The sequence below is a fragment of the Aulonocara stuartgranti genome, assembly GCF_965226115.1.
Source record: "Aulonocara stuartgranti genome assembly, chromosome: 13".
Taxonomy (NCBI): domain Eukaryota; kingdom Metazoa; phylum Chordata; class Actinopteri; order Cichliformes; family Cichlidae; genus Aulonocara; species Aulonocara stuartgranti.
Genome location: NC_138949.1, coordinates 4,096,547 through 4,110,773, shown reverse-complemented (window position 1 = coordinate 4,110,773; position 14,227 = coordinate 4,096,547). Strand labels below are relative to the sequence as shown.

The 14,227-nt window shown below is 42.0% G+C and overlaps 1 protein-coding gene across 4 annotated transcripts in view; it reads right to left on the bottom strand.

The window, feature by feature from the left end:
* Positions 1 to 14,227, bottom strand: part of birc6 (baculoviral IAP repeat containing 6) — a 129,148-nt gene that overhangs the window by 25,295 nt on the left and 89,626 nt on the right. For all 4 annotated transcript variants that reach the window (XM_082558084.1, XM_082558087.1, XM_082558086.1 and 1 more), the window contains exon 65: positions 39 to 261. In XM_082558084.1, coding sequence (XP_082414210.1) covers positions 39 to 261 — 223 coding nt within the window. The remainder of the gene's footprint in view (positions 1 to 38; positions 262 to 14,227) is intronic.

Here is a 14,227-nt window from a genome sequence, read left to right as displayed (position 1 = left end):
TGAAAAGAGTTATTCCCACTTGATTTTATTTGTGTCACCTGAGGCGATTGGTGTATGTGTCAACGCATGTTTTCATCTTTGCCAGCAGCATCCCAACAGAGGTTTGGCCCTCAGCATGCTCTTCGTCCTCTTCTTCCTCATCCTGGCCTGGGTCTCCAGTCAGAGGCAGCAGCAGAGGAACCAGTGCCGTGCAGGTAGAAATGGCCCTCAGCAGCTCCAGTAGTGCTCGATAGAGGGGGACGTGGCGTGCCATATCTAGAACTGTAGAGACAACGTGGATACAGCGTTACATGTTTGCTGGTAGATATAACCTAATCTAGGGTCACCATTCCCAACATCATGGTCCAGAAAACTGATTGCTGTGAAGTTGCTCACCATCTGTTCAGTGCTGCCACTATTGACATGATTCAATATTTCAGCAGAACCTATGAACAAAGTAGTGGAGTCCTTTCTGCAGCTTCCAGACACTTGTGAAGGCAAACTAATGACTAAAGACTTCTGCCCTGTAGCCTAAAGGAGATGGAGGTTTTCCAACAACATAACAAAGACTTGCATTACACTTTGTTTTGTATAACAATTAAAAAAAAAAAAAAAAGTAGAATTTCACAAGAAGGCAGCACGGTGGTTAGCACTGTTGCCGCACAGCAAGAAGGTCCTGAGTTCAATTCCACCATCAGGCCGGGGTCTTTCTGTGTGGAGTTTGCATGTTCTCCCCGTGTTTGCGTGGATTCTCCCTGGGTACTCCGGCTTCCTCCCACAGTCCAAAGGAACTCTAAACTGCCCATAGGTGTGGATGTGGGTGTGAACGTGAGCGCGAATGGTTATCTCTGTCTATGTGTTCACGCTGCGACAGACTGGTGACCTGTCCAGGGTGTACCCCCCTCTCGCCCTAAGATAGCTGATAAAGGCTCCAGCCCCCCGCAACCCTGAAAAGGATAAGCACAAGTGGATGGATGGATGTGGAATCTGGTTTAGCTGTCAGGGCCTCTTCTAGCTCAGCTTAGTAAGCCATTACCATGGAGATGTTGTGGGCTCTTACCGACAGAGCTGCTGCCTTGTAGCACTTATCCATAAGGCTAGACTAAAAACGGTCTGTCTTGGAGGGGAGGGATGGAGCCGATGAGGGTAGAGACGTCTTCGGGTGAAGATGGCTTACTACCATTGGCTCCACTTGCGGCATCTGGCGGAGGCTGACTGACTCCATCCCCCTTACAATCCAGCAGGGAGCTCCCCACGATGGGGTGTTTTCTCACTGTATGGCTTTGCTTTCCACGTCACCGCTATCTCATTGAGTAGCTCGGGGAAAACAGGCAACATATACTTCCCTGGGTTTTTTTTTTGCATTTGGCAATTTCTTACCATCAAAACAAGATTTTACAACCCCAGTTTGCACAGCGGGCCACAGATTGTAGACCCTCGCATCTTCGGACTTGTACATTTTCCTGCACGTCGGCATCCAGGGGAGACGGCGGTGACAATTTTTCAACCTCGCTGGTAGCTGAGGGCTTTGCAGCTCAGCGGCCACACAAACCCAGAGACCTCATGGAGCCGCAACCCACAGTGCTCAAGATCAAGCTGCAGTCCACACCACTGCGTAGTGCCAGAAAACATAAAGGCCTCTATCAGAGCCCAAAACACCCTGAAGAATGTCTTCGGTAAGAATATATGTACGACCATAAATAACAGTGAACTTGCCTAGATGCTTAGCTACTTAACAAAAAAGCTCTTTCGCCCAGTGTGAAGTCAGTCTTGTAGTTTTATTTCAAGATGTTTGAAGATATTCCAGTCTGGCTACAAGGAGCACAGTGTTTGACAATGTCTCTTTTTCAAGGTTTGGCTGCCTTCGGTAAAAGTCTGATGACAAGTAGCCACAGGAATGGAGAAAGGGATTCCGAAAGTGTTTGAAAGAGGTCGCTTGTTTTTTTGTTTTGTTTGTTTAGAAAATAAAATATTTGGCAAATGTGATTTATGACTCAGTGTTGGGCTCATTTTCAGTTATTGTTTGCATGAAGCAGCACCTTACAGAAGCCATCGAATACAAGGGTCTGTTGAGACAGTGTCAGCCTCCGCTCTTGTTTGTGGCTCCCAGACTGTTTTACATTTATATTGAAATTTCCAAGTCCTTTCTGTTCTACTCCTAGCATCTGCACAACACTGAGCTTTAATCCTTTAACCACTGTCTGTGGATGACACCTTGCAAGAAATCTCAATCCCCTTTTGATACATCTATGTAATTACTGGGGGCAATCGAATTCCTCCTATGAATTGTCAATGTCCGGTTGTTTTCTCCAACCTTAAAAGGAAGAGGAAACCAATTTAAGCAGGCTCTACTGAATGGGGGGAAAAAAAAGAATATTCGAGCATCTTTTAAGCACATAAGCAAAACACAAGATTAAAATCAGACAGTTTCAGAAGGAACATAAGCAGTTAGTTTTAAAATTTTTACTGCTTTAAAGACACAGCAAAAACCTCTGTTTGAGCAAATCACATAATTTGTTTTGACACTTTCTATAAGCAAAAGTAATATTTCTATCCTTTTTTAACATGGCAAATTGTAAATAGACTGGTTCTTATACAGGGAGTGCAGAATTATTAGGCAAGTTGTATTTTTGAGGAATAATGTTATTATTCCTCAAAAATTCCTGACAGTGCGCCCCAGGGTGGCTGTGGCTACAATATAGCTTGCCATCACCAGTGTGTGAATGGGTGGATGACTGGATATGTAAAGCGCTTTGGGGTCCTTAGGGACTAGTAAAGCGCTATACAAATACAGGCCATTTACCATTTATTGAACAACAACCATGTTCTCAATGAACCCAAAAAACTCATTAATGTCAAAGCTGAATGTTTGTGGAATTAGTTTTTAGTTTGTTTTTAGTTTTAGCTATTTTAGGGGGATATCTGTGTGTGCAGGTGACTATTACTGTGCATAATTATTAGGCAACTTAACAAACAACAATATATACCCATTTCAATTATTTATTTTTACCAGTGAAACCAATATAACATCTCCACATTCACAAATATACATTTCTGACATTCAAAAACAAAACAAAAACAAATCAGCGACCAATATAGCCACCTTTCTTTGCAAGGACACTCAAAAGCCTGCCATCCATGGATCCTGTCAGTGTTTTGATCTGTTCACCATCAACATTGCGTGCAGCAGCAACCACAGCCTCCCAGACACTGTTCAGAGAGGTGTACTGTTTTCCCTCCTTGTAAATCTCACATTTGATGATGGACCACAGGTTCTCAATGGGGTTCAGATCAGGTGAACAAGGAGGCCATGTCATTAGTTTTTCTTCTTTTATACCCTTTCTTGCCAGCCACGCTGTGGAGTACTTGGACGCGTGTGATGGAGCATTGTCCTGCATGAAAATCATGTTTTTCTTGAAGGATGCAGACTTCTTCCTGTACCACTGCTTGAAGAAGGTGTCTTCCAGAAACTGGCAGTAGGACTGGGAGTTGAGCTTGACTCCATCCTCAACCCGAAAAGGCCCCACAAGCTCATCTTTGATGATACCAGCCCAAACCAGTACTCCACCTCCACCTTGCTGGCGTCTGAGTGGGACTGGAGCTCTCTGCCCTTTACCAATCCAGCCACGGGCCCATCCATCTGGCCCATCAAGACTCACTCTCATTTCATCAGTCCATAAAACCTTAGAAAAACCAGTCTTGAGATATTTCTTGGCCCAGTCTTGACGGTTCAGCTTGTGTGTCTTGTTCAGTGGTGGTCGTCTTTCAGCCTTTCTTACCTTGGCCATGTCTCTAAGTATTGCACACCTTGTGCTTTTGGGCACTCCAGTGATGTTGCAGCTCTGAAATATGGCCAAACTGGTGGCAAGTGGCATCTTGGCAGCTGCACGCTTGACCTTTCTCAGTTCATGGGCCGTTATTTTGCGCCTTGGTTTTTCCACACGCTTCTTGCGACCCTGTTGACTATTTTGAATGAAACGCTTGATTGTTCGATGATCACGCTTCAGAAGCTTTGCAATTTTGAGACTGCTGCATCCCTCTGCAAGATATCTGACTATTTTTGACTTTTCTGAGCCTGTCAAGTCCTTCTTTTGACCCATTTTGCCAAAGGAAAGGACGCTGCCTAATAATTATGCACACCTGATATAGGGTGTTAATGTCATTAGACCACACCCCTTCTCATTACAGAGATGCACATCACCTAATATGCTTAATTGGTAGTAGGCTTTCGAGCCTATACAGCTTGGAGTAAGACAACATGCATGAAGAGGATGATGTGGACAAAATACTCATTTGCCTAATAATTCTGCACTCCCTGTATCGTGCTTCTTCATACCACCTGGCTGATTCAACTATGCACACACTCATACTTCAACGGACTCCTCAACTTGGGGTTTCTGAGCTACAAGCAGCGCTTTGAGACCTAAAGGGGACCCATTAACCTGATTTATTATTAGGGTTCAGATTAGCTTTGCAAATTTCAGTGTAAAATAATTTAATTTAAAATTCTTTGGAAACCACTCTTTGCAAAGTCACAGGTCCTGTAATCAGTAACCTTTTTCCCCACAGAAAACACCAAGCTCAGCTATGAAATGCTTGGTTTCAACATTTGTTGAAATATGAGCTTAATCTTAATCCACAGAAATGTGTCATGGGCAAAAGATGTACTTGGAAATATTGACATTTATAATATTTAAACTAGCGTGACAGAGATTTTAGTTTCAAAGTGAAACGACTCAACAACTACTGGATGGAACATCCATATTACACACAGACGGATTCTAACAATTTCTGCCAATCCAAAATGTGCAGAACACTCATTTGGATATCACAGCTCTCTCTGAATAAATTAATATCCATGATATCTGTAGTCTCCATCACCAAATGGAAAACTGAACAATGATGTAGAGCAAACGGCAAAGACAAGAATCTGACCTTTTGTGCTCAGCCACAAGATGAGCTGCAACCCAAAGAGGATGAACATCCATCAAAACTATGACCATTCTGGTAGTGCTGACCTGCAGTCATTGCAGCACTGAGAACAGACAATCTCCACTCTGTGTGATTTAAGGCCTTCAGAGGGCAATATGGAGACAGGTGTTTGGCGCAGCAATTCTGGATGTTCAGCCTGATTAATAGTTATCAGGCCTATAGACCTGTAGGAAAGCACCTGTGATGAATTAGTGTGGCATGTATTAGAGCTGCTTGAAACAAAAGTATTACTGCTGGATCCTGTTCACCCATTTAATCTCCACTAGTTTTAAATCAATCGTCTTACTGAAATTATGCATCCATATGTTGCATACCTCCAGAAACACAGTGATGTTAAGATGTAGATATTAAAGGCAGTCTTCGATTAAAGTCTCTTTAGTAGACAGAAGCAGTAATTTTCTCCCCTAACTTTTCAATTAACCACTGTGTTAATTTAAAGCCGTACTGACAATTTTTGGTATCAAAAAACAGTGTCCACAGTGAAATACTCATTTAGATTCAGTGTTGGCTGATGCTCCTGTCTGCTTGGGGATGTGGAGTAATTTACGGTTGGTCACATACTATGGATCAGAACAGTTATTTCAGGGAAACAGTAAAATACTGTGAGCTGTAGGACCCCTTTCTTTATTTAAAAGTCCAACATTTGTCTGCTCATTATAACAAAGCTTACTTCTTGTGAACGAAGAATTTTAAAAACCAGAGTGCTCATCAATCCAAAACAAGACAAATGATCTAAAGGAGAAAATTCATGACTATTGCTTCTTTCCATAGAAGGGGGAGTCCTGCTAAAATGACACAGAATCTAAGAATTCGAGCCAAACATAATTAGAACTGTTAATTAGCCACTGTAAGAAAAACACCTAATAGGAAAGACGACATAAGAAGAAACACCTGCTCTCAAAATGTTAAAATGCAAGTACACACGCTTTCAATTTGAAGGTTTTATGCATCAAGATAATTCACAAGTAGAATAGATTTGAGACAGTTGAAAATCTTCCCAGAAGCAGACATCCCAGTAAATTCACTGCATGACCAGACTGTGCAATGGTCAGAGAAACTGGGAGGAGAAAAAAAAGCTCAGCTCAGCACATTAAATGTTACAATTCGTCACGACCTCGTGGATGGTTTGCTTAGAAGGGTTGCCATAAGAATGCCTCATCCTTCTAAAAAGAACACAGCAGCAGATCTTAGATTTGCAAAGCAGCATTTGAATAAATCACAAGACTTCTGAAACAACACTCCCTTCTTACTCTGTGAGGAAACGCGTTAGTGTAGCATGTTCAGTCAACCGTTCACACCCGGCCATACAAGAACTTCTTTCAATGCTTCTTCTACAGAAAGGCTTTCTATCTATCATTCACATTCATAATGATGGATATACTTTAGAGACTAACTGCCGATTAGAGTGACTGCCCCGGATGACCTGCTCTTCCTCCTGAGCTACAACCACCTCAGATGCTTTATTAATCATTAATGCAGAATTCCAAAGGACTCAACTTCTTTCTTGCAAGTATACGCTCATTAATCATAACATTATGACCACTGAAGTGAAGATGAAGTGTTGTGAACTGATGTAAACAGTTTTTGATCTAGCAGTGAGTTATTGTAAACAATGGTTGGGGAAAAACAAAAGACTTAAACCGCTAACTGCTACTTTAAAGTTCTAAGTTTGCTAGTTGTTCAAGTGACTAAAAAGATATCTGACATTTGCTGATCTCTTTGTAACAACATGCTCTTCTTAATGTTAGCACCCAAGGAGACAACAGATTTTGACACCTTTCATCATGAACTTTACATACCACCACAATTAGTAATTAAAACGGTCAATAACACCAAGTTAAATAACATTAAACAAGTGTTCACTGAGTCCGCTTTAATGGGGAAACAGGAGAGTTGATGCGTAGGCAGGTTGCTGCTACAAGGGACGGGTGTTGAGCACACGGGTCACACTGAGTGGGTGGCAAATACTGTGACTCAAGCACGGCTGGACAGTGTCAGGTCTTCCTGACCCCTATAGGGCAAAGGAATAGAGCGGGGAGTAGCTGAAATAGTAAGACTGTGACATGCCTCCGCCAACACACAGTCTGCCTGAGTGGACACCGTAGATAATGTGCATCAAGGAAAGTCTGTGTGGAACAACCAGAAAAAAGTAGCCTGGAGCTCTGTACCATTTTAAAGCACAGAAGAAATAGTGGCTGCATTTTTGTGCAAAAAGAATCCCTTTACAATCCAAGCTACTCAGGTTACTTAGTTTTGGGTTGGCACACACTGTGAACACAGTAACTGGGTTAGAATAAGTAGGAAAACAAAGTGCCTACCAAGAAATAAATAAATAAACACAATTCCTCGCTTCTATTTCTAACTATTGGGGCCAAGAAAAAACAGCCTCTTTTGGGTTTATGTTTTATTATTGCCATTTATGCATAGAAATTTATAATCATTTATGCTTAGAAAGTATATAAATGTTTGTAGACTGATAGAGGTTTGATCCTTAGCAGTCTGTAAAGACTGTGTGTGCCTTCCAGAGTGTTCTGGCATGCACATACACACCCTAAGGTCATGAGAGAGGTCATACCTTCTCTTCTTGATTTATACTATAGGAGGACACCTACTCTGTATCTGCATCTGCGTAAGTATAAGTGCCTTTTGTTTAGGTGGACCGCTGGACTCCTGGCACCAGCTTTGGGGACTCTTCACAGGGTCACATGTTGATCCCACACACACGCATGCCTATACGTACACACGGATAAGGTACTCTTTGTTCACATGTATGCCTGTGTAAAACGTCATATGTTAATGAACTTGTGCATAGACGTGTAACCACAATAAAGAGCAGTGCTACGAGGGAGCAGACGAGAGCAACTGGGGTCAAGCGAAGGAACGACGCTCATCACAGTTCTCTCCGTCGTGCACGAGCAATACAAAGAACTTTGCCGACTCGTGTCTTTGCTGTTGCAGTAGAATTGTCTCGTTCCAGCGGTGGGTCTGTGCTAGACAGACCCACCAGCCTCCTTAGATAAACATTTTGTTTCTGCCATGTATGCAAAAATTTTAATTCATCAAAGTTAGTTACATGAATAAATTAGCAATGATTTCCAAACTATGACTAAAATGACAACTAAAAGAAATTCATAATTATCCCAGTTCATCATGTAATTATCCTACATCCCACCTCATAAATAAGACAAAAGGTTCTTAACCAGACATGATACCAAAATAAATAAATAAATAAATAAAACCCAGCAGAAACTCCTTATTTGTTACAAAAATTCACCTTTTTGATGTTGATGAAGTATATTGAGATAGACTCTTTTACTTATAACATTCTGTTGTACCTGGTTACCAGGTAAATTAAATACTGCTGAAGCCAAATTAATTCAGTCTTAAATTTAAGGTCTGATAACTAAAATTAATTAATTTAACGTTAATGTATCAACTAATGTTTAAGCAAACATATCCCATACATAGATGCAATAAATGTGTGCATATGAACAGAAATGAAACAAGAGCTTAAGAGAGGATTGAAGCAGAAAAAGCCTTAACAAAGCAGACTCCTCTAGTCTGCATGCCTACACATTCCTTGGGCAAGATCCTGAACTCCAAGCTGCTCCAATCCATCCACTAGACTGAGTGTGTGCACAAATGTTCAAAAGTGCTTAGATAAAAGTACTCTATAAATGAGTGTGACTGGATTAACAAGAAAGCACCTTGAGTGCTCAATTATGTACCAGTCACTTTACCATTTAGTACAAGCTAACTAACTGAACACATAGTAATTGAGCCCAACAACACTGACCTTCTTTTCCTTTATTAAAAAAAATATCACTAATGGTTTTCAATGGTGCTACAGGAGGACTGGAAGATGACACATAAAAAAAAACGTATCAACATCAAGTTTGTTTTAAGGTAGTAAAATATTTCATAGAAGCATAGAAAAAGGTTACAGCAGAGTGAGGAGGTTCTATCACAAAATAAAGGGGGAAGTTAGAAAGACAAAATAGGCAGGCTTGGTGTCCGTTTCAGAAGCCACTGGTTAGAGATGAATATTTCACGGCCTCATCCTCTTTGTCCTCCAACCAGTCACATCCATCCTTTATTTCCCCACCGCCTTTTATTGCTGCCTCCTCCTCCTCAACTCCTCCCCTCTCTGCAGGTCTTCCAGAATAACAACAGCTGATGACGGGCACGACTGAACTCAGCCGAGAGCAGCGCAGAGAGGCTGAATTTGCCTCCTTTTTGGATATTTGTCTTGTGTTTTGCTAGGTGGTAAATGAGCGAGTGTGTGCATGAGTATATGTACTCCACCAGCACCCACAGCAGTGGAGGGAGGAGACAACTCTAAGCGTGAGCGATGTCGTCTCCCCCCTTCCTCCTCATGCTCCTCCTCACTTCCTCCCTCCCCCCTTCTCTCGTTCTCATGCTTCTTCCAATTCATTGCCATGGACATCAGGATCCGTTCTCGCTCTCTTGCCATCATTCTGCTTGATTATGCAATGCATAGTCCTCCCACGATGACTAACTGGTGTTGGAGAACCGCCGTAACAGTGCTGTCACTGGTGGTAGGCACGCATCCATAGTGTCATATCGATTGTCTGACACCCCGACTGCTTTTGGTTTTCTACAGAAATCTGCTCCATGGGAATTTACAGCTTCTCCTGCTCCTCTGGAATATCACCTGCCACAGACTGCTAATTTGGGGAGCTGCATGTTCTTACCAAGCTCAGAGGAAGCTTGGTGACAGAGAGACTTATCAGTTCATTCAGAAAAAATAATCACATTGCTTGCAAGGCTTTTTTTTTGTTTTGTTTTTTTAAAGGCATTCATTTCTAATAGAGGCCAGTAGAAAATTGGGGAGAGTGTGTTACAGCATAAGGTGTAGGCAGGCAGGGGGGTTTCAGCAAAGCCGTTACAGGGAAATCAAGAGAAGGAGCAGACGGTCAGTATAGGAGTAATTCAGGGGAGGTGGGAGGGAACAAATGAGGAGAACCCCTCTCCTCTCCACTACGCAGAGGCTGCTGGTGCTTTAGCAGCAGCAAGGCAAACCTGCTGATGAAAAAAAGGAGAAAAAAAAACTGGCAAGACAAAGGGGGAACTTAATCAGAAGGGAAGTTTGTGGGTAGGGTTGTTGAACTTGACAGGTGGCGCTATAAACAGGAGAAGGAGACAAGTGTCACAAGGAGGTTTTCATTGGAAGCGTCGCTGAGCACCGAGAAGCTGTCGTGGCATTGCCGTCTCTCTCCGCCACTTGGTCTGTCGCTTATAGGCACTGGAACAGTCTCTACCCAGCCTCCCCACCTCTTTTTTTTTCTCCACATGTAGAATGCCCTTAAAGCCATGGTTTTTCTGTGAGGACCCAAAAAGCATGCCGGATGATGATGTCTTACACCTAAGGCGCTTTAGGGTAAGCCACTTTCCCCTTCCTACCCTATTGCTTTTGACTTATCTGAATTTAAGAATAATTTTCCAGACTTGAAGGGAAAGAGTGTGAATGTTATTCTATTATAAACCCAAGGATAGAAATATCCTGTTCATCTTTCAGACAACATCGTTAGCTCCTAATTTTTACCTTCTAAGACTTATCCATAGGGAAAATGGGAATTATGCTCAGAACAACTACTTCAAGGAGCCTGGGATAGGGGGGATTATTAATTTAAGACCTATACAGAGGAGGTGGGTGTAGCATGCTCAATCTTTAAATCAAACTTATTTTAACATGGAGAATGCCAATGAGCATCATTGCTAACAATTTAAAAGCTTCATTCCAAGTAATCCTAAAATGAGGCTGACTAAGTGCTGGCTCCTAGCTCACAACTGAGGAGCTCAGCTACAATCTGTAGCAGGTTGTAAGAAGCAGTCTTCAAAGACTAATCTCCATTCCACTCTATGCAGCCATTGTTGTATTTGATTCATGATTAATTTTCCTGTGGCTGGTGGGGTGGGAGAGATTATGTTGGCACTGCCTGAACCAGGGCTGTTTGAATGTGTTTTTTGAGCAAAAACTAGCAGATTAGTAGTACAGTAAAAAGGATGCAGCTGAGCAATGAAAAGACACCCAATTATGATTTGATGTTACTTTCAGTTCTTGTCTGACACAGTCCCCTTCACTTCCTTTTATTCCAGATAAGTGCACCCTTGCCAGGTTAGGTGAATAACAGCACCATGGGTACTACAGTCATCACCCTTGATGACGTGCGGGCACTGGAGCTCAAGGAGGAGCAGGAGGAGTCCATACTGGCCATGCTAGGCATCATTGGCACATTTCTTAACCTGTTTGTAATCGTTTTTGTTTATATCTACACCACACTGTGACATACCAAAACTGAAGAAAAGGATTTCTAAATCAGAGAAAATATGCCAGAAAAGCTGAAGTGAGCAGTAGTGAAGGACGGGGTTAATTAGAAAGCCACACATGTTGGAGAAAAAAAGTTTGAAATGAAAGTCTATCCCAGAGAGAGGAGAAGGGAAATCAACAGACTGGTTAAAGATGTAAACAAACAAGCCATATTGCCAAGCCACAGCCATGAGCCGACAAGATAACAAAGGGCTGGGAGACATGGAAGGAACAGGACTAGGCTGGAACCAGGGTATGCCAGATGGACATCATCAAGCTCCCAGCCAGGACTGACTCCCCCGTGTGGCCCAAGAGGAAAAACAAAATTTCCCTAGATCAGATTTTTTTTGGACTGTTGTACTTACTGGAAAGAAGTGTTGTAGAAACCCGATATATTTTCTCTCTTTTTAAATTCAAAACTTTGGGGAGCATAATTGCTACTTGTCTGGAAGGAGTTCTCAACAATATGATTAAAGGCAAAGTCTATAAAGTGACAACTGGAAGCTGCTTCTGGAAACACTGCTGGTCACCTGTAAGTCTTCAGGGCCACAAAATGTGTTTGATTCAGGGCCCTTACAGTAATACAAATACAGCACTCTTCCTAAGCAATGTGGCTGTACAACAACTTCCGACAGACCTGCAACTTCACATCATGTGTACCACAAATTCACACTATACTGAGGTGTTCTAGAAGTGCTTCCCAAACCCCAAAAGTGTGAAACTATTTTTGATAATACACAGGTCTTACACAGAAGTCACAGTTGCAAGACATTAAGGAATGGGATCAACTTGTAATTAAACTATGTAGTTTCCATTTGAAATGGGGCTTATGCTCTATATTCTTTCTTCATCTCTGTCCATCTTTGAAAGTCGGTGAGTGTGAGTAAAATGTGTCAGGTGCAGAGGGATCGCAGAGGTCTCTTCATTTATTTGCTCATATTCATTTAAGGGTAGTGTCAGCAATCATTTTCCTGTATTAAAAAGCTTTTGATAAATATCTGAATAACGTCTAGATGTATTGTGGAATTGGGGGACATTTGAACAATAAACACCCAAGAATAACAATAAGAATGAGTTTCCAGCCTCATCTGTGAAAACCCCCAAGGTGTTTGCGTAGAAGGATTCGTGTATATAACTTTACATGAATGGGATCTAATTACAACAATGATCACTGGTGGTGGCATCTTACGTCTCACCTTTGCCCTGATCCACTTCAAAGTGCTCATCTACCCATTTTAACTGCAAGGAGGGAAGCGTGTGGTAATAGAATCTACAATTCCACGGGTGAGCAGTGATAAACTGCAAATTCACAAATCCACAGGGACATTGTGGTAATGAATGAAGGTGGTGCTGTGGCGTATTTAGCTTTCACCTTGTACTGATGTCAATAATATGCCTTGTGATGTAGGAAATCCTTGAAGTGTGTACGGGTTTGTATAGGGAACAAAAGACTTTCTGTGCACAAGGTCAAGCATTTCATTCAAAAACATAGTTTTCCTTAGCCTGCTGTGAAAAAACAGTTAAAACAAATGAGTGGACAAACTGTGAGGCCTATGCATTTGGAAAACACAAAGGAACTGCTTTCTTTGCCACATGATGAATCACTACCGACCATTACTCTCCTACATTATGCTAATGTTTAATCAGCAGGAATGATGTACCAAAATGGCCATTAACTGCATACAACATATTTTAACTTTAAATCATATCTGTTTGAGACAAAGCAAAACTGGAATTAAGTAGTAAGGTGGAGGGGACATGTGTCATTTCTATTTATGAAATGGATTCCAGATTACTTAATTCCAGTTTTGAGATGTATGCAGAGATGGCAAGGGGGGCAGACATATTTTAGTTCAGGGGAGTTATAAAAAAAACAAAACAAAACCTCGTAAAAGTTGACAGACCAATTTAATGTCTTTAGTCAAGTAAAAGTCAAAAACCTATGACCTACAGAAGATTATCTTGATGGACAGGCTGTGATTAGTTGACCTGTGCTGCTGCTGCTCTGAGATTTACTGCTCATTAAGGATATACAGTGGGGCAAAAAAGTATTTAGTCAGCCACCGATTGTGCAAGTTCCCCCACCTAAAATGATGACAGAGGTCAGTAATTTGCACCAGAGGTACACTTCAACTGTGAGAGACAGAATGTGAAAAAAAAAAATCCATGAATCCACATGGTAGGATTTGTAAAGAATTTATTCGTAAATCAGGGTGGAAAATAAGTATTTGGTCAATAACAAAAATACAACTCAATACTTTGTAACATAACCTTTGTTGGCAATAACAGAGGTCAAACGTTTACTATAGGTCTTTACCAGGTTTGCACACACAGTAGCTGGTATTTTGGCCCATTCCTCCATGCAGATCTTCTCGAGAGCAGTGATGTTTTGGGGCTGTCGCCGAGCAACACGGACTTTCAACTCCCGCCACAGATTTTCTATGGGGTTGAGGTCTGGAGACTGGCTAGGCCACTCCAGGACTTTCAAATGCTTCTTACGGAGCCACTCCTTTGTTGCCCGGGCGGTGTGTTTTGGATCATTGTCATGTTGGAAGACCCAGCCTCGTTTCATCTTCAAAGTTCTCACTGATGGAAGGAGGTTTTGGCTCAAAATCTCACGATACATGGCCCCATTCATTCTGTCCTTAACACGGATCAGTCGTCCTGTCCCCTTGGCAGAAAAACAGCCCCATAGCATGATGTTTCCACCCCCATGCTTCACAGTAGGTATGGTGTTCTTGGGATGCAACTCAGTATTCTTCTTCTTCCAAACACGACGAGTTGAGTTTATACCAAAAAGTTCTACTTTGGTTTCATCTGACCACATGACATTCTCCCAATCCTCTGCTGTATCATCCATGTGCTCTCTGGCAAACTTCAGACGGGCCTGGACATGCACTGGCTTCAGCAGCGGAACACGTCTGG